This window comes from Metopolophium dirhodum, chromosome 7, assembly GCF_019925205.1.
Source record: "Metopolophium dirhodum isolate CAU chromosome 7, ASM1992520v1, whole genome shotgun sequence".
Lineage (NCBI taxonomy): Eukaryota > Metazoa > Arthropoda > Insecta > Hemiptera > Aphididae > Metopolophium > Metopolophium dirhodum.
Genome location: NC_083566.1, coordinates 31,376,776 through 31,399,604, shown reverse-complemented (window position 1 = coordinate 31,399,604; position 22,829 = coordinate 31,376,776). Strand labels below are relative to the sequence as shown.

The 22,829-nt window shown below is 29.0% G+C and overlaps 1 protein-coding gene across 2 annotated transcripts; it reads left to right on the top strand.

The window, feature by feature from the left end:
• The first annotated feature begins 264 nt into the window (after window positions 1–264).
• LOC132949086 (ankyrin repeat domain-containing protein 6-like) lies at window positions 265–22,332 on the top strand. Of its 2 annotated transcripts, none has more exons than XM_061019862.1 (9): window positions 265–918; window positions 16,105–16,366; window positions 17,211–17,408; window positions 18,672–18,770; window positions 18,863–18,961; window positions 19,288–19,410; window positions 19,477–19,824; window positions 21,279–21,486; window positions 22,045–22,332. In XM_061019862.1, the coding sequence occupies exons 2-9, from the start codon at window positions 16,124–16,126 to the stop codon at window positions 22,143–22,145; spliced, it is 1,419 nt and encodes a 472-aa protein (XP_060875845.1). In that variant the 5' UTR covers window positions 265–918; window positions 16,105–16,123; the 3' UTR covers window positions 22,146–22,332. The 2 variants fall into 2 exon arrangements, with proteins under 2 accessions (XP_060875845.1, XP_060875844.1); XM_061019861.1 differs by having other exon boundaries at window positions 269–914.
• The last annotated feature ends 497 nt before the right edge of the window (window positions 22,333–22,829 follow it).

Genomic DNA, 22,829 nt, shown 5'->3' with positions numbered 1-22,829 from the left:
TGCTGGAACGTACCTCCTATATTGTAGTCTATACGATACCAACTACAGTGCACGGCGGCGGCGTCGTCCCCTCACCGAAATTCTTTACATTATTATTATTATTATTATCATCATCTTTTTACCCGTTTCCCCCCTACCCGCCCCTACCGGCACACTCCCAGACGCCAACACCGGGACCGGCAGTCGGCACTCGGCACCTGTATACGTAAACGCCACAACAGGTATACCATCGCCACTATTATATACCTATCATATATTATTATTGTTATTTTACCTACTCCTGCTCAGCAGTGGCGGCGACTGCTGCAGCAGCACTCGGCAGTCATAAACGTACGCCAGACTCCGACGCACCACGTACGCGCGTAACCGTCTCTCGGCTGCTATCATATACCAACACGGCCATGCCGGACCGCGGTGGTCATCGCGAGTCACTTGCGTAGTCGCGTACGCATCGTCGTCGTCGGTCGTACCCGGTAATACACATAGACCGGTGTAGTGTTATAATAGTGCCTATACCTACGTCGTGCGATCACAATGATATATTAAACAAACGACGAAATTGCCGCTCACTGTTTACACTCATTATAATAATATATTGTGCTCATTACTTACGCGGTGTGCGTTTTTTGAGCGATCGCCACGATATATCGTCCACCTACTTGGACAGCGGCAAGCCGTTGTCGCGATTATCTAGTTTCAAAAAGTGTATCGCGCCCGCCGAATCGTCCGGCTGCATGCCATAAATCATAATAATTTTATGGTAAGCGCGTATCGTGTTCGGGAATATGTGATTCTGTGGTGTACCTATAATACATCTTATAATAGTATGCGATCCGCTGTCCTCTCGTCGACCTCCGGATTTTTGACGCCGAACCGCCGTGTGTGCACCACGTATTTGGATTTTTCTCCAACAGGTAGGTGCGTTGTACACTTGTACCTATATTAACTGTATGTTGACTGGGTATCATTGTTCCTGCCCGTTACTCAAGTTTGAGGTATTCCTGTCGACTGCGGAAAGCCCATCTATATCTAACGTTATGATATGATGTAAAGGTTTATAATACAGCTGCACGTCATTACTGCAAGATGAAATGTTTTCATTAATACCGCCAACTTTCTAAAAAAGAAAAACAATATTTATATGATAACGATAATGTAAAAATATATACAATAACGTGTATTAACAAAGCAATTCCGCAATAATTAAAAAAAAAAAAAAAAACATTTAATTATGCACTAAACAGATGTGTATAGCTAATAGGTATAAATGTATAAAATCAGCATATTATTATACTGAATATGGTGGATATAATATAATATAATATTATGTTGTGTGCAACACTAAGCTTGCCTACTACCTAGCGACGCTACTGATTTTAATATAAGTATATAACTAAATATACTATTGACAGTCGTCAATCACACAGATATATATATATATATCCAACATAGGTAATATACAGGTAGGCACAAAAAATAATGACACTATGACAGGAGTATAACTTAATCCTCGAAAACTAGTATTTTAATATGGTAGTTTAAATTCAAAGAAGAATTGTTTCGTGTTTATATATTATAAATCAGTATAATATGTATATACAATATAATGTAATTAAAGACAAATCTATTTTCTGAAACTTTATTTAATTTGTAGCTAGTTAATTCTTTAAGACTATTTGGACTCTATGTATAAGCGTATATATACCTATTACGACATTATGTGTTTTATAATTTATCTTAATTGTTTAACACCGAGTACCCGAAATAGTTCAATTAATGTAATATTTTTATTTTTATGAGTTAAAATAATATCTTTTTAAATTTTGAATATTAACCATATTTTAACGAAGGAATTATAATGCGTGTTACTATTTTATTTATCGATAAAAATATTTAGGTAGAATACCTACCTAAATATTTATAGGAAGGTAGGTAGGTACTTAATTATATAGTTTTTTCTTAGAATGACCTTATATTAAAAGATTGTTCTCGTTTGTAGCAATTATAAGTGCAATGTAATTTTCTTGTTATTAAACAAAGTCTGAAGAGGTGTAGGTAATGAAATTAGGTTGACCTAAAGAAGTAAAACAACATACTTCAATATGATTGAAACTGCATGCAGACTTATTATTTAAAAACTAGTTTTTAAATTAAATGTTATTTTTAATGATTATAAATATAACTAATAATAAGGTCATGCATGTCTAGTGTCTACATACATTAATATGTAACAACCAATTGACAAAATTTGAATTTTTCTAATCACTGGAGTTTAACTCCTCACCTGAAGTAAAATAATAATATTTTTTATATTTGAAAGAAAATTTGAGAATTATCGTTTTCTCTTTACAATTATTATGAATTAAATACATTTTATCAATTTCTCATATGCGCTTACAACCAATAGTAATATTGATTAAGATTATATTAAGATTCTTATTTTTATAGTTTTACAATTTTAATTATAATAAAATATAGTAAATATAGTAGGTAGGTAATATAAATTACAGCTTGAGAATTATATTACAGTTTTCACTCATTAAATAGGTATATTTATATTATTTTATTGTTTTAAACTTAAAACTATTTTTTGAAAACGTCAAGTTAAAATGTTCAATAGGTACTTATTATATTATGTAATTACTAATTAATAATAACAACTTATGTTACACCAAATCCCACGGTTTCTTGTTCTATTAATTATTATTTATTTTCCCGTATCGGCGCGGTGTATACTTTTATATTATAAGAGACCGTTAGTTCCCCATCTATACTTTTCAATACTGTTGATCAATTTTCTTCCAATATCATAACAATCGTTATAATGCCTATACTATTAACAATCTGACCAAACTGTATCCCTTGCATGAATTCGTTTCGTATGGGCGTCGTGTGGCGTCTGATCAATCTCCTGGCGCCGATGTTCTGATTCACATTTTTATATTTATATATTTTCCTACGGTACCAGTATGAATACCAACAAAACCTCGGTTTTACCAGTAAAACATAGAATTTCCGTTTACCCTTAATTTTTTTTTTTGTTTTTCCCGATTATTAAAAAAATTACTGGGAATCGTTTACTTTTGACCATTTAAAGTTCGGTGTAGATACAATTTGCCATCAAAATCCACCCTCAAAGTTAGGTTAGGTTAAAGTTAGGTCTCAGAAAGATCATAAAAAAATAAACAATATTACAATAGTATATATTTTTATTTATCTCTTAAATATCTTGGTTGTTATACAGTATTACTACAGTATCACTAAAGGTTAGTTAATAATTTTGTTATTGTATAGTAATATAATATAATAACATAATCGCATACATACATTATAATGTTTGTAATTTTTTTAATTAAAAATAAACACAAAGAAAAAAATAATGTAAATAACTAATAAACATTTTTGTTGATGCTTTAAATCAAAATGTAAATAAAAATACTGAAATTAAATTATTGATTTTTTTCATATAGGTACAATGCGCACGTTTTAAAGTAAATATGTACAACATTATTATTTCATTTAGGCATTTAACTGTAAATTATGTTCTACACAGACATACAGACCTACACTTTTACAATTTTTGCAGACTTAAATATTGTCGTATAACTATTATTACTTTCAAATTAACCATTCAATCATATAATATTTATATTGTATACTAATGTCCGGATGTAATAAGCATAGTCAATTTGTGTGTCACATAAGACATGTTAAACTATGTCTTGTGTGACACACAAATTGACTATGCATACGGACATAATATTATAATGTCACTATCAAGTATCAACGTATTTTGATGTAATTCGGTTACAATTATTTCAACAAAACGAATCGTTAATATTGTCATATTATTAATGTGTAAAATTAAATATTATAGTATAACTATTGTAAAATGTAATCATATTCATATATCTAGATATCATAATATACCTACACTAATTAAATAACTATCGATGTATAATATTATATTAAACTCAAATAAATGCACAATGTCTTTCCGTATATATGACATAATATGCATATTGGCATATTGCATAGGTATGTCCTCGTGGCTCTGACCAGCCTTGTGATTACACTTACTAAAAAAAAGTTTACTTAAATAGTTTTTAATTATACTTTTGCGTGTATAAGAAATATATAGTAGTTATACACACGCAAAAGTATATTTAAAATCTCATTTTTATAATTTATTTGATCTGTTTTATTTCAAATTCAAATTAATGATAATACAACATTGTATAAAAGTATTCATTGCCCATAGGTACCATCAAAATACTTTTGCAAACAGTTTTTTCATTAGTTATTAATGCTTAATAGCTAATTATTATAATTATTTTAAGATCTGATATGAAAATTATATCGAAGTCATAGTTAAGACATTTATTATGTTACCCCGTCCCCCCATAAAGCCATACATTTCCTCGACTAAACATTAAATAATTCTATAATTTTACAATTTATTAATTATTTGAATATGGGATAAAATAGATACTATATACCTTTTTGATTTTTCAAATCAAAATGTTTTCTAATTATAATAGGTATGTATAAAATGTGGAACAGACATTTTTTCTTTAAATTTCATATCATCCTTGTGCAGCGACTATGCGAAGACTCGACAGAGACTACAATATTGTCTCTTTCACAAGCCTGCGTTTTGATCACAATCTTCTTCCAATATACTCTTTTAGTCTCGTAATTAATTCTACTGACCTCTGCACTTTACACGAAAACGAAATTGAATGTGACTTTGGCCACATACTAGGTTTTTACCTTTCACTCAACAAAACCTTATCCTTTTTTCGCGTCTCTCTCCCTCTATAATAAGTAAAACTCCAAAATGTTCGATTCCCTTGGAGCGCACGTTATATCTTTCTTATGAGTATTAGTTTTGCCATCGTGTAATTTTTTGTAAACAACCTAACCTTTTGAATTGTATTTATTTTTTTTTTACTATCTATTATTAAAAAGTTTATGTTTAAGCTAAACTTGTTGCTGCCTGCAAAACAAGTAATATAATATTAATATGGAGGAAAAGGTTTTATTTATTCTAAGCCTATTTTGTTTAAATTAAATTACCTAGATACCGACCAATAGAATCTTTAATTCTATAAATCATGAGCTAAAATTTAATTTTATCCTTACTATTTAATGCAATAATACTATTTATTTTAATCAAGAAGATACTATGATTATTTTTGCTGTACTATGAAACATCCTATACCACCCAAGTTGTTATGATTCAATTATTAACTGTATTATGGCTGATGGACATATATATATAGAAATACGTATACCTATACCAATTATCCAGTATATTATGTATAGTAGTGTACGAAATTATTAAGACTCTGATTGTTCGACACCCGATGTGTAGCATATTACATATTATTATTAGTTATCGTTTATGTAACATTATTTATGGTTCATTGAAAATATATAAACGTCTATCCCTCTATAATTTATGTATGTATATATTTTTTTTTCTACAAATTACTCATTTAATAAAATAAAAAATAAGAACCATGCATGTTTACGCATATAAATAGATAATATTAAACCATTTTTCATACGTTTTTACATTTATTTTACAAACTAACAGTTACAGTGTCATCACTACCATCTCATTACTTTTTAAACATATCACAGTTATAAAATATTTCATGAATATTTTTGAATTATGATGAACTTTAATTTTGATTTTAGTAAAAAACCATATGCAATATAAATTATTCTATCACACGTTTCTGTCTGTTCTCTGTTCGTGAAAAATATATTTTACTATTAGTGTTAAAATTACGAGTATATGTATAACGCCCTGCGGTGACTTTCGATCGCTTATAATCTCACCTAAAATAAGTAAACGTGTTAACATGAAACACGAAAATATAGCTATTGTTCTCTCTAAAAAAAATACAGAATCTTTCTCTTTATAAAGTATTTTAACGTATTTCCGATTGTTTGACTATAGGTATGGTTATTATTCCAATTTCGATCACATGCAATATTATATATTGCTGAATAATGAGAAAGTCGTATTTTTTCAAACACAATATAAAATAAAATAATATACTACCATTATCGCAATATTGCCTTATGTCATTACTCGTTATGATGAACGCAGATAATGGCTATGTTACAGTGGATTTTGCGAGAAAATTAATAACTGTACACCGACTATACAATATATAGTGTTAAATGTTATCATTTTGTTCATCTGTTCCGCCAGTCAAACGCCTTCGATACAATAATGTTTAGGCGTCCTGGGAAAATAGAAACGACATACATAATTTATATTATACATAGGTATACCATATGCGTACAAATGTACAATACAAATATTACATACAATATAAATGTATATAGTATAACACATTAGACATTTCCATAACATGGACAAATATTTGAGAAATTGAGCGAGAAATTATGTTACACCTCACACTTAAACACAGCATTTTATTTATCCATACACCTTCGTATACTATATATTTATATACATTAACACATTATAATCCATTAATTTTCTTTTATTAATATTTTAGTGAGTGGTTAATAATAATTCCACTATGTAGAAATTTACTAATCGTTACAGCCTTATACGTATACATTTTATGATATATTTTTCTTTTATCTTTGCAAATGCATTTTTAAACTCACATTTCACAATACTTACTGGCCGTATGGCTAGGTATACTATGATCTATTCTCTCCCACTCGTTAACCCAAGCCTAAGGGACTTCATGACTAGATGATTTTCTACAAGTCTCATTATTTCTAAAAATTGATTTTAATTCCGTAACCAGTTTCTAGCAAATCGTTAAGCTCAGTGGTTTATTTTATAATCGAAACTACCGTAGTCAAATAGTTATTACATTATATATTAATATATATAGAGTATTTCAAAGACTGAAATGGAACTAATGGAACAGTAATCAGTTTTTCCAAGCACATATTCAATATGTGGTATGGATTTTAGTTTAAAAAATTAATTTTATAATGGCAGATATAAATGTTTCATATTAAATTACAAAGGGTTAACGCAGCTCTAATGCTCTATATTAAAGTGAATATTTTTTTAATTTAATTTAAATTTTAAATATAATAATAATTAACACGTACTGTTTGGATATATTTATAACATTAAGAAAAATCTATTATAGCAAACGATCTTTGTACGTTTCTTTTTTCAAACACACTGGTAACCGACGATATCCACCCACGTCCACGTTTACTTTACATTCCTCATATCCTGATGACCTGATATTGTTATTCAAAATTGCATCAGCTCGCCACAGTTTCTGCTTCTGCCGGTGGCCGATCACTTTCTTTTCGGCATAAATTTACATTTATTTACTATCCATAGGTATTCCATGTTCTTCGTCAAACGTGAGTCGTATAAGTATAATTACATTAATTATTTATTTTATTTAGAGTGGTTATATATACGTAATCATATAATATATGACTAATGATTTAGTATTAATATATAGGTAATTGTAAGTTGTATTGTAATGGAAATAATGGAATATTCATCGATAGTAATATTATAATACTATATATTATTTAAAATAGGTACCTATGCCTTATCTATATTATAGTAGGTATTAATGTTGGTGTTGTTGCTCACAAATGCTGTGAGGTCAGGGAGACAGTACAGCGGTCGGTTTTGGCAAATCTTTAGCCGTCTAGGCCGTTGCTTAGGGTACACTGCGAGGAAGCGATTTACCTTTGTACCCCCATTCAAAGGCACTCTAAATGATATCCATACAGCTAATAGGGATGTATTCGATTTGAATACGAAATCTGGACATTCATTTATAATCTATAGTGTAAAATATATCCCAGCTATAATAGTTACCATTTGTCTTACTAAGCTTATTTTTATTTTATTTTATGTTATTCCGCATATAGTATATGGTATAAGTATGTATCTGTCTGTTAATATTTACATGTTTAAATTTGTTGTTCTACTCTGTAAACGATATATATATATATATATATAATATACTATTATAATACAATATATAGTATACTCATTACTCAAGTATAGGTGTAGGATGGCTAGATCATTTCTTTTATACATTGATTTTATTACATATTATTATTTTAAATAGTCTTTGTTGATAATTGTTTAAAATATCATCCAAAAGTAGATAATATGACAAAATTAAAATCAATTTATTAAACATTTATGTACTTAACAGCTACATTTTTTTAGATTCTGAGCGGAGCGAGGAAGCTAGTGGTTTTACAATGGTGTTTTTTTTTTTTTATATCCTGTATACAAAATTTTTACCGGAAGGAGTGCTTTGATTTCAACATATAGTACCTTATCTTTTAGTAAATTGGATCAAGATGGTACTTTAGAGAGATCCCTTTTTGATTTTCTCAATAGTTATTTAATGCCACGAGAAAAACTACTGACAAATTACGAAAAACCGCTTACAATGGGATTTTAATTTCTAACGCTTTGTTTATTACCGTAGCAACGAATAAAAAATTATAATATTATAATATTAATTTAACTAGGCTACAATAAATAATACAAATTTAAAAAATCCAGACTGATAAACCGTGATCGCTCAGAATCGTTTTTCCGAGCGTTTTTCTTAGACAATGATATTATATCATTGGATTCAAGTTTAATACAATCCATTATACTTTGACTCACTTGTAACCTACTGTACAGCAGAGCAACATCCACCTACCCACTTTTTTATACATACATTTTTCTAATTGAATACTTTAATATAGCTATTTTTAGTCTAGAATCTCGATGATAATTATTAATGTAATTTACAAATTTGTAATAGCCGAATTTTTATGTGTATAATAGTTGAAGTAAATCAACATAAACACTTTCAACGATATAAGTACATCATAAACCACAAATACAACGCAATTTAACAAAACCACTGATTTCTTAAAAAAAGAAAAATATTTTTATATATTATTGCGATACATGATTTTAACTGATACGCCTAAAGTGATTAGAATGAATGTACTTGAGTAAGTTTTACACTTATGCTAATGTTAAGTTCATTATATTTAAGTATTTGATGACTGTGAGAATAAATGAGGAAAATTGTCCACTCAAGACTCGAGTGCACAGTGTCAAAGTCCAAATACGTTAATTTCTGTAAATCCCAACCCATTAATTTAATTTTAATATACGTTTATATATATATATAAATAATTCATGCTAAGTGTTGCCAGTGGGCGGCTTCTTGATCAAATTTTCACGTCCTGTTTTTCTCTTAGCATATAAGCTTATTGTATATAAATTGTATAGACTGCTTATTTCTAATAAAAAAAAAAAAAAAAATATATACGTATATAGACTTGTAGTTAAATTTACTATTATAATGTTGTCATCTGCAATGGAATTCGTTCCTCAACTTCACAAACTCCTCTAAATAATACAAGACTCATAAGACCACATTTTTTTAGTATTTTTACTTATACTCACACAGGTGTTAGGATTTAAAAATTCTGTTCCATTGTTTTAACTGTACACATTATAAAATATATAGTCAAATCCCCAATTTCATTTTCGTTTAAAACATAATAGTTAAAAAAAAATCATTATATTTACAAAGATATCGTCTAGTAGCCAGTATGATTAACTAGGAAAAAGCCAGAGGGTTCCGTAAAAAAATGTAACGTAAGTATGTGGTTATGTTGAGATAAAAAAATAAGTGCCCTTTATTTAGACGTCATATATTCATATATACTATATAGGATAATAATATTATAATACTATTTTATAAAGTATCTAGGTAAACGTTTATATGTCAATTTATTTTGTTATAACAGTAGTTTTTAGACAGTGACAAGTAAATTATATGAATGTTGTATTTTTACTTTTTGTTCGTCTGTACGAATATTTTGTATTATTATTATTTTTTATAGTAGACTTATTGAAACATACAGTTAGAAATCAGAATGTAAATTGTAATACTTTTAAACCTTAAATCATAATAATATAGGTACATCATATTTTTAAGATTGATATTAACATAAACATAAATTAATAATTAATATTCCAGAAAAAGTATAAAAAAACAAACTCCCTTGTGGCCTTGTTAAAATTTGTTTTTAAATGATTCATAATATTCCTTTTCAGGTATTACCATTACATTTTGTAAAACACCACAAACCTTTGTATCTAGTATAATTATAAATTAGATATAACAGAACATAGACCTATTCAAGCGGACTTACATTATGGTTAAATTTGCATATTTTATACAATAGGAATTGATTGGAGGAATGCACAATATATTATTGTTGGTCAGATTCAAACAGAATATGACTTGTAGGTATAAACTATATTATAGTTCCTTGTTATATTTTAGATAGGTTTATATATTATAATAAGAGAGAAGGTATATATCATGCTATATAGCATTATAGCCTATAGGTACCCACATAATATTATAATACCTATCTATAAAAACGTGCGCGTTAGCTGTGGTAATAACGATAATATAATATATATGCGTGTCCAAATTTATTATTGATCACGTCCTTCTTTTAAACAAACTAATCGAATTTGCCAGTCACTAGCGTTAATCTATCGTAAATTCGATTAATTTTTTTTCCCGATAGTAAATATTTGGTAGTTGTACGTTGTACCTACGTAGGTACAATATTTTTACCTCTCAAAAAAAATAAAAACAACAAACGAGTGCAGGAGAACGCACGTCGCATCCACTATTTGCACAGAAAATCATTGTGCGATTTTTTTCTCATTATATTTTACACACAATTATTATACCTACCTACGATCCTTCGAATAGGTACACATCATCTGCATATCCGTTATGTAATTTAAAAATACACCATGTGCCCTGGATACACAGAAAGAATAAAATGTACTAACAACGAGCGGACATGAATGCCATCTACAATTTGTCACGCTACATCAACCGTGCGCGTATAAGTACATAAGTACATAGTACGTAAGTATATACAATACAATATGAAAATATTAGACGTCCACCCATGGATATTTGGAATCTGCTAAGAACCGTAAAAAAGTATTATTGTCTACACACGTCAATATAATATAGAATGAAGAATAAATATAAACTCGAAACATGCATATAAAAGGGTACATATCTGGCTATTTGTATACAGATATAATCAAAATGCTCGCGCAAGTCGCATTTATCGGTTTATTTTTATACCTATACATAATTATATTGTATGGTAAAATGATTTGGCTTGGTTATTAGAACAATTCAATTCAAAAGAAATTGTTCAAGTTCGGTACGTGTGTTCGTTCCAGATGGATTTCCCAACAGGAAACGCGATATAACATTATGCTTCACGAGTCACGAGTTTGAAATGAGAGTAGGTATATAATATGAGATATGGCGGTTTCTCGAGAAACAAATACGTACGAATGTTTTGATTATGTTAATTAGCGTACACTGTATATATATATATGATGTAAAACCTGAAAGAACAATAAATATATCTTTTTTTAACTACAATCAATAATATGAAATTAAAAACAATATTTTGTATGATTTAAAGTACCTATATGGCTAAATGCCATATGACTATATCCATTATTTTCTTCTTTTTTTTTATTGAGCTTAAGCCTGGCAACTATGTCCATTAGCTGTTTTTTTTTGTTTGTAGGGGGAGGAACGGTTGGAACAGTTGGTTGAAACTTGAAACACGTTCGTATGTGTGGCAAGGATTTGTAGCTAAAAATCACGGGTGGTCACCCATCCGGGAGCTAGCAACACTGGTCGATACGTACATACTCAGAGCATTTCCGCAGCTGAGAGTATTGACCGCACCACACAAAACCCACATATATCTATTATTGTTTTATTGAGTTGAAGCAAAAATCGACATAAGTATTTAGTAACGATATTGTACAATGGGTACTTAATATAATTTATGACAAATTAAAATGAAAAAGAGAATATTATAGAAATGTAAATCCAACATTTATATAATTAGAAAATGTTTAAACGAATTAATAATTTATGCACTACAACATAGATATCGTTTTTCCCTACATACCTAATATGAATTCATATACTATATACCTACACATAAAATTAAGTGTTATTGATATTTATATAATTATTTATAGCAATATGAGAAAAAACATTCTCATTTTACTCGAAATTTAAATTCATATAAATTGTGTAATGACTTATTTAAGTTCTTTCTCTTATTACTGTATGAAAAGTATTGTTTGAATTAATAGTAACTATACACATAGGTATTACATATTTTTAGCATACACCTGATTAAAGATCCTGTTGTTGTTTTATAGGTACGTAATTTATCTATGGACAAATCACAATTAAAATTCATGAATATTCAATTTTGCTAGCTTAATTTTTTTTTGTATTGAGAAGTTTTAAAGATAGAACGTGCGTGAATGTCTATATGACCATACATAAAATATACTTATATATGTAATAAACAAAGAGAAATCTAAACATGATCAACACGGTAAAATTGAACCATAAGACCTATCTTAATAGTTGACAGTACATAAACAAATAAATTCATGGTAAGGATAAATAATATGTAAGATAAGTACATAATATAATATAATAATCCTCATCAGTCTGCACTGGAGTATAAATATATTTAATGACTGTAGCCTGTTGTAGGTATGCGTATACTAGTATACAGTGTAGAAAATACTTAGGTACCTATACTGGTTACTAATTGAATACGAAACGAATTAGGTACCCAATGACTATAACGTCTATAATCTATGTCCTATATATATATAACATACATCTGTTCCCAAGGCTAGTTCAAATAAAGTAAAAGTAAAGAATTAAACAATAGTGGTGCGTACAAATGCGATATTTTCAGTCATTCAGTAAGGGAAACGGTCACCCGAGTGCATAGAGTACATAATTTACAAATTTATTATGCAATTTGTCATCATATAGTCAAAAGTCTTATCATGCTGAGGTATAGTAACGTCTGAAACTCTGTTAATTTTTACAGTTACACCTTACACTATAATATATACAGATATACTTTTGCTTGAATCAAAATCTAAAATAAGCTTTTAAATGTTATTAAACTTATAAATATTACTCGATTTCGGAAGTACCTATAGGGATTTAAAATCATTTATAGTTAGCTATAGCCTATAGTTTCATTACCTACATCATATTATTCATACTTTATTGAAATACAGATAATATACCTATATATAGTTCATCGTTGTAGTGACTAAATGTTAGATTTCTACATTGTCTATAACTATTAACAGTGCAGGTGTAAATACTGCCTGGTTTGTAGGGGTTGAATGATTCACCAAGCGCATCCACATTTTTCTTTTAATAATAAATTAATTTAAAATCTGATTTTTGAAATTTTTAAATATATTTAGCGGCCATTGAAACTTTTTGTACTACTTAAGCAGTGTCCTGTGGCGATACAAACTTCTGTTTTTTAAATGAGAACCTTTCATTTCTACTGTAAATTATTTAGTGGATAATTTTTTTTGAAAATTTTTATGTACCTAGGTAATTCAAAATCCAAACGAGTAGTTTAAAAATTATTAAAATGTTAATACTAAAAAGAATAGTCATAAAAATGGTTATGCAAAAATATAAAACTAATGTACCTATTATAAAATTAGATTACAATCTACAGCATACGAGCATAAATACAAGCAAATAGTAAATTAATTGACTAATATTCAATATTATAAATGACTAGCCAAGTCATAAAATGCATATTTTAACTATATAAAAATGAAAAATGTTAATATGACAGAAAGCAAATAGCATTTAGTTAATAATATAGTTTTTAAAACTTAAAAACTATCATAATAGTTATATAACATAAAACATTTTTTTTTAAAATTATAAAAACAAATTTTCTTCAATATATTATATACCTACCACCATTGATTATAAATACCTGTAGTATTTAGTATTTATCTATAATCGATGGTACCACATATAATTTATAATTAAAAAATGTATAAGACGAGCCCACGGGGATATGCCCTTAACACAGGTTTGCCACTGGACGCACTGGTTACTAATAAGTAATAACTAAGAAGTACGTACAAGCAATACTCAATATAAGTTTTTAAACCATATTAATATTAAGCATTATTACAATATTACCAGATGAAAATAATAATTTATTACTACCTATATAGAGATATTATTAACTATTAAGTATTAGGTACTTATTACTAATTTATGCATGTCATAATATTAATTATAATACCTACCATAATAATATTGTCTTTAAAATAATTAAAGCTTATTCATTAATTTAAATTAATTATATCGAGTAAATATTATTAAAATTAAAAATAAACATCTTTGTCGTATAGCAATCAACATTCATGTCATATACACACTCGTGATGGCTTTCACTCATCAACTTGTAGGTTACCCGCCCTCTTGTACTCCGGGACCCACTTCTTATATACTTATGCTCTTTCTACTAAAATTATACCGAGTGTTTAACGTTCCATTGAACCGTCGAATGTTCCTACACACAATGTGTTTAGTAAGTAATCCATATACCTATTACCTACACATAAACCATAACCATTCTATAAAAAATATCTATTTTAATACGTCACACTTGTGCATAATATGACATATTCTGTATTTTATATTGGCACGATAGTTGGCAACCTTCGTATCCGACCAGTAATATAGCCATATAGGTATTGTTATAATATAAATATTATTATATTATACACACATTTTCAGCTACGTTAGGTCAGCACCCCAAGTTCGGAATTCTTGTATGGAACTTTCTCAATATTTTGTACCTAACATGAACTGCAGTTCTGTAACGAAATATAACCACGCTAGGATATTCTCTGGCGACCGGCGGGACGTACTTGGCTTAAATTTGTACTCCTCGCGTACGTGTGATGTATTGATATATAAAGCAAAAGTATATTTGTTCTGCTCTTATGAATTCTTGAATTTTAATTTAAAGTTATTATTTTCAATTTTGAACATCATTCTATAAAATAAAACTTCCCTGTTTATAAATACAAAACAGAATTTAATTAGGTTATTAAAGCATTAAAATATATATATATTATACATATAACTAATTCTTAATTTATTAATGTGACTTAAATTGTTTGGTATAATAATTGATAAGTGCACTGCACAGTATCAAAATAATAGAATCTATATATAGTTATATTAATGCAGCACGATTAGTATAAAGTATATTATGACAAAAAATAATAAATGCTCATAAATAAAAACGCAATCTAGCCATAATATTTAATATTATATAGCTCATATAGGAAGTTTATAACTCATCATTTATAATATTATAATATACACAGTGTTTGGAAGGAACGAATTCCTTTTTATAAAAAAAAGAACGAGAAAATGAAAGAGTTCTTTTTTTTCAAGGAAAAATAACTACATTTTTCGTTCTTTTCTATAGTTCCAATAATTTACATATAGATATGTAAATAATTTAAATTAAGATATCTATATTTTTTTTTAATGTGTATAATACTATAATGTATATTTCCAATTAGTGATCGTTATCGAGTATCGACATTAATCGTTAGTATGAGTACTTACCTATATTCAATATAATTATTATTATAACAATAAACAATAAGACAGCCGGCATACGTCGGCTAACAATTTAATTTTGAAGAAAATCTCAAACTAGAATTATAAAATATGTAGGTACCTACTTGTAGGTATATATTATAATTAAAAATTAAAGAAATATGAATATGAAAAAAATACATTAATGATTAAATAAGAATTTTTATTTTATTTGAAACTAAAAAATGAACTCGTTCATTTGACAAAGGAACGAGTTCTTTTTTATTTTTAAGGAACAAGGAACGGAACGAATTCGTTTTTATAAGGAACTTGCCAAACACTGAATTATATACACAAACTGCAGTGATGAACTGATGTCTGATATAATATAATGTATTTTAATCACCGCGTAAAAACCATTTATATACGGGCAAACCTATCCTGAAATTTCCCTATGCAAACATTTATTTTTAAATTTTTGCATAAACTCATATTCGAAGGTGAAAAACACCAAGTAATTACACCGTGTTCCGTTTTCCTACAGATAATGCCAAAACCTTGGAATGGTGGATCTGAACCCGGTTGAGAGACCGATGCTAGAAGATGGCCGGACGGCACTGCACTACGCCGCTTCGACGGGCGACAGTGGCTCGGTCGCCGAACTATTGGCCGCGGGGTCCGTGGACGCCAACGCCCAGGATGCGGTCGGTTATTCGGCCGTGCAAATCGCCGCGGCCGAAGGTCACCTGGACGTGCTGCAGCTGCTGTTGCGACACGACGCCAACGTCAACCTGCACGACAACCTGGTGAGCTTAAGTCGAGCTATTAGAGTGAGCGGGGGGTGGGCAGGCAAACTTAGCTTCACTTTTGCGTGCGACGTTCGCAGGGTTTATATTGCTAGGCACGCGATATCCCGCTTGCACGGTATATTTCTACGATATAAGACGTGCTATTTCGGTAAAGGTTAATAACAGGATATAGCGGGTACAGTAGGATATTATATATTATTTAAAAACTACTGAGTCCATACACGGATGCTTGCACGTTGCACGCTTGATAGAACTTGATGGAGAATTACGGGGGTGTTACACTCACTAATATAATATAGGTACTACATACAGGCTGTGCAATAAACAAATGGTGGAATATATGACTTAAAAGACTATTTTTTTGGAGGGGGCAAATTTTAAGCACCCTTAAGTCAAATTTTCAATCGTAACAACATGGTCTATGTATACATGTACGGCCTGTATTATATGTCATGGGACGTTTCAGCCACTAGACTTAATTATGATAATTTATTATAGTTACAAAGACCTTTGGGTCATTTAAATAATAAAGCCCTAGGGCATTAAAAATATAAATAAAATATAATTATAGCTGTAGATAAATACAATTTTCTTGGACAATGTAAAATCGATTTCTAACTAATGTTTTGTTTCGTCATTAAATGTAGGTACATACTTAAAGTTATTTTCAGAATCCAATCACGTACCACTCATTAATAATTTATAACATTCTCGAATCTAATATAATATACTTTGGTACTTGTTACGTATAATATATACTATATTATTGTACGTATAATTAATAATAATAAATAGTTCATATTTGTTATAATGACGCTGGTTGTTTGTATTTATAATATAGCATGGCAATACGGCCCTGCACGAGGCCAGCTGGAAAGGTTACAGCAAAACAGTGGCGTTGCTCGCATCTTCCGGCAGTGACTTGGACCGCAAGAATTATGGCGGATCGTCTGCATTGCATTTGTGCTGCCAGAACGGACACAACCAAAGCTGCCGGGAACTCCTACTCACCGGATGTGATCCGGATGTCCAAAATAACGTAAGCAGGATAAATAATATTTGTTATTTTATAACCTAATCATAATGCTCGTTCAAAATAGATGGGCTTTGACGTATTAATATATTGAAAAATAAAAACGGATATACCCTGCAGCTGAACAATATTGCACTATTTATAATAATATATCAAGTTGTGAAAATCGTTTTTTTCTATATTATTTCTATACACGTGTGCTTTTATAGATTAGATTTAGTTGCATGATGGTTTGCGGCTTTGCGTGCATTGTGTATAGTTGTGTGTTATAAGTAGGCACCGTGCATGTTTTATTGTTTTGCAACAACGGCCATCTTTATAGAGATGCTGTGCTCACTGATCAGTGTTCACCGCGGGTAAGCGGGTTAGGTATATACGGCTGCCGTTAGAGAACGTATAGATTAATATACGCCTATATATTCGTACGTGATTTAATGCGTTTTATTTATTATTTTATATAATAGGTACTATGAACCGGAATAAAATTACTCCATGACTTGTACCGGTTCTTCTAGTCAATATGTCATATTATTTCAATCGAACATATTATTCTCGTTTTCTTTTTGCATTTCCCTTTTGAGCTTGTTCTACATAACATACTGTAAATGATCACCGTACGGTTAATTATTGTTTAGCTCACAATAATATGTACAACAATCGTATACCTATCTTTTGACTAAATTTATAAAACAAACAATACACTTTTACCAATTCACTGATATACGTACCTAAGTACCTTAGTACCTAAACAATTACTATGCTAGCTGCAAAAATACGTATATAGGTAGTGTAAAGTACCTACTTCAATTTTCTGGAACAAATTCAACAGGAACTCAATTATTGGTTCCAGTATTTCGGTTAATGTCATCTATTTTCGCTTATCCCATCAGAGTATAGTCTCAACCATTATAAACGCTTTGATAACCGTAATGAATGTTTTTGTTTCGCAGATTATAAAACAAACCGTTAAATGAGTTTAGACACGCTTGTGTTAATTCTGAACGCTGGGTGTGATTTTGTTGACATAATGTGTAAGGTACTTTTGAACTGTATCTGGTACGATATTCTTTATGTTTCTTTAAAGGATAGTTAAAGTTGTTTTTCGATTAAAATCCAAATTTTAAATAATTATACTAATAAGTTATATGTATATTTAGTGTATTATAAATATATAATAAATAAATCCAGATCTAAATTTATATAAAAGTGCAAAAAGCGGAATTTATAGTAACATACCTAAATATTTATTGTTACTTTTCAATGTTTCAGTATGGTGATACGCCACTTCACACAAGCGCCAGGTATGGACACGCCGGAGTATTGAGAATATTAATAAGTGCTCAGTGTAAAGTTTCCGAACAAAATAAAGTTAGTACAAAGATAATTTTAACAAACACATGCACGATCGTAATAAACTTTAAACCAAAAAATTAATATAAATTGTTTTTAATGTGAAACAGAATGGTGATACGGTACTGCATATTGCCGCAGCTATGGCCAGGAAGAAATTAACTAAAATAATTTTGCAAGCTAAATGTAATATTGCATTAAAAAATAAGGTAATTTGTTACTGTGTGCTTAATATTTTATTTATTTTGTCTATTGAAGCGAAACATTAAATAATTATTTAATGACAACATTTAAGTACCAATAGTCGTACAGTGAATCGCATACTATTACTGCTTAACTGTATACCACAAAATGTTTATAATATATTCAATGTAGGTCTATCATTTATACATATTAATTTGAAACACTAAATTCTAAATTCTAATGAAACCTAATTGATCAATTATACATTACAATTATACGGAAAATGCATTAAAAAAATTAATATTATTTTTATACACATTGTTAAACATAAAAATGTTTTATTTTATTTCAGCAAAATGAAACTGCCAGAGATATAGCAGAACGTAAAAATTTGACTGATATTTTAGAAATTTTAAAGAATCCCATGTACAAAAAGAAAGGTAGCAGTTCAAAAACGAAAAAAGATTCAAAGGATGTATGTGCATTTATATTTAATTAATCAAAACAAATATAATTAATTTTATAATAATAATGATTTTAGAGTAAAAAACGAACCGATACGAATATTAAAAAACAATGGTCTCCTTACGGTTGCCATTATTTTCCGGATACCAAGGAGTTCCCGAAACCAAAGTTGAACTCATTGCCTGAAGAACCCTTACACGCAGGGGAACAATATTATCTAGACTTGGCTGGAAACATTAGAAAAGGACCAGTAGGAGTAGGGTACACGTGTTATTGTGCGCCCTTTTTCAAGGAATTAGAAGCTCGATTAGACCACAATACGAAAAAATTAAAACGGCAGATTTGTCGTACCGAAGATAATATTAATCGGAGATTGTGTTCCGTTGAGAAACAGCTGAAGCGATCAAATGAAAAGCTCCAACAGGTAACTAAGAAATAATTATAAAATAATAATTAAATAATGATAAATTATTTTATTTATTTTACCAAGTACATTAATTACATTGTTTTTATGTAAGAAGTTTCAAAAAAAAAATAATGGATAAATCATAAATCATAAATATTACAAAATGGGCTATAAATTATAATATAATATCAGGATATCAGCGCAGTCAGCGCATTATAGGTATTTGTTTTCTCTCTCTGACCCACACGAAACATAATAGTGCGCTGGCATCCTCTTAAGACGAATGGTGCCGATGCCATTTTGTCCTCAAAAATACACTCTGCGGGAATAACTATACCGCCTTCTAGAATCAAGTATCAACCAAATTTTTTATTTTTTTTTTTTTAATTGCTAAAGGGAAATATTCTACAGCCCGCATCGATCTCTGTTTTTCAATATTTTATTCTCAAACTTTAAAATATGTCTAAAAAAATACAAGATAAAAAGCATTTTTTTACAAATTTTTTAATACAATTATTTGAAATAAAATACAAAATCAGAGATCGATGCGGACTGTAGGAAGTCTTCTTCTTTCAGATAAAAAAAATGGTCATCAAAATCCGACAATTCTACAAAGCTTGAGAGTTATTCCCGTAAAGTCCCCCATCCCTCATACATAGGTATCGGGTAGTAGATTAGTGGAAAAGTCTTATAATTGAGGTGACAACTAAAATATAAAATTTAATTTTCAAATTTTTTAGAACTGTGGAAAATTTGAAAAACTGGCACCGGAACCCTTAATCAGAGATTCTTATTTATTTATTTACCATATAAAATGAAAATATAAATTTTGAGTTGTATCTTAGTTGGCCTTAGTCGTAGTTTTATAATATGATAGAATATAGATACCTAGTCAAATTAATTAGAAATTAATTTAATTAATTTTTATACATACCTACACTACACATGATATTAAAAATTAGAAATTGTAAGAAACGAGTATAATCATAGATTATAGTATGATATATTAAAACTAAATTAATACTTCTTTAATATATTTATTTGAAGTAGGTAAGACTGTAAGAAATATCTGTTTTCTTCTATTTTGGAATCAGATGTAATATCATAAATTAATAATTATCATCTAATCGTATGTATATATTATTCGACTATATTATAACGATTAAATATAAATTATTTTTTTTTATCAATTAGGTAGGCACTTAATACTTATCTTAAATTCTGAAAAAAAAAATTGTCCGTGTTACGTAATACGCATCTATATTTTAAATAAACTGGTTTATGCTTTATTTTATGGTTAGGTTGAAACAATAATAGTCTGTTATATCTAAAGCTAAATGAAAAAGAACCGTAAATTTTCAATAATTAACCGTGTCTACATAATATAATCGATATTCGTTGACCGGAAACTTCTTATGAACTTGTAATAATGGAATCATAAGTAGCACCAAATGTAAACTTGTGTTGTGCAGGTGGCTGAAGAAGTGAGCGACAACGACAGCGAGTTGGAGAACCGGTTTCGAACAGAATGTGCTATTGATACCACGGTCATGGACCCAAACTTACGATGGCGATTGGACTACCTGACAGCTCGACGTCACGATGATATACCATGTAATGATTCTGGATATAGCACCAAAATGTTTAGTAACTCCCAAGGCCCATCACCTTCGTTGTCCAGTAAGTAGAATTTATTTTATCACCAATACCTATAATAGTTATCACTTTAATACAAAATGAAGATCACGTCTTAAATTTGAATAAAAAAATAATGTAAAATGTGAATCGAGAATTGTAAATGCTTACCCCCTCTCCTATAATATGATAAAAAAATATTGATACAATCGGCTGTGATAAATACTGATTATATATTTATAGCTAAATGTTATAACATAATAATATGATACCTAGTGAAATACTAATATATTGTTAAGTGTGGGTACCCAAACTATTTGTGTTCTACAAATTCTAAAAATTATACTTGGAACAAACTTTCAACGAAACTTTGTTTAGACAGTTTTACAGAATGCACTACAGTATACAGCTTATATTTACCGTATTGAAACACAACACGCAGTTTTTATTACAATATTGTTTTATATTAGTGACAGAATAGAGTGTAGGTATATCAAAATATCTTAACACAAATACACAATATTGTTCTGGACTTATGTACAATAACTAAAAACATGGTATCTATCTGATATTAAGAAGGTTTATACATTTTTATGATTTTAGATTTAATGGAAAATGGCACGGTACCTGTCATAGAAAGCGGTAAAATGCCAAAATCATTAAGTGTATTACCTGACAACAACAACATGGAAAGTATTGTATGATCAAAACGTGCCAAAGTTATCTAAAAATGTTTATATTTCGATAAAAAATTAATTATAAGGGTTACAATTTATTATAAGATTTTTTTACATTTTTATATCTTATAAATAGTTATACAGTGCAATATACATTATATTTTGTTAATTTATTAATTTATTCCATGTTAATAAAATTATTCAATAACTATAAAATGTGTATTTTAATCATGATTTGTTTTGTAAAATAGGTACCTACTAAGGTACCTACTTACTATATATTAGGTGTTTAAAGGTACCTGATATGTTAAATCAGTGATGTTCATAAGAACTGGGACTAGATTATCATTCATTACATAATATCTAAATTTGAAAAAAAATTAACATTCATTAATTTTATTTTGGTTTTATATATTATAATTTGAAAAGTTTGTATTGTGATTTTATTCTAATAATTTAACAGTATACGAATCTTTAATAATCACAAACAAATAACAATGTTAATCTAATTAATCAAATTTATACAATATTCGATAGTTATATGTAACAATAGGTATATTATATGGTAATATATAGTAGCGCAGACGCCAGAAAATTCTGTGACAAAACCCATAATTCTAACGAAAATGGCTGATTTTTACTTTAAATATTAGCATGAGTTAGCAAGGAATCTGTTTTATTATATATAGATACCTTCTGTGGTGATTATGA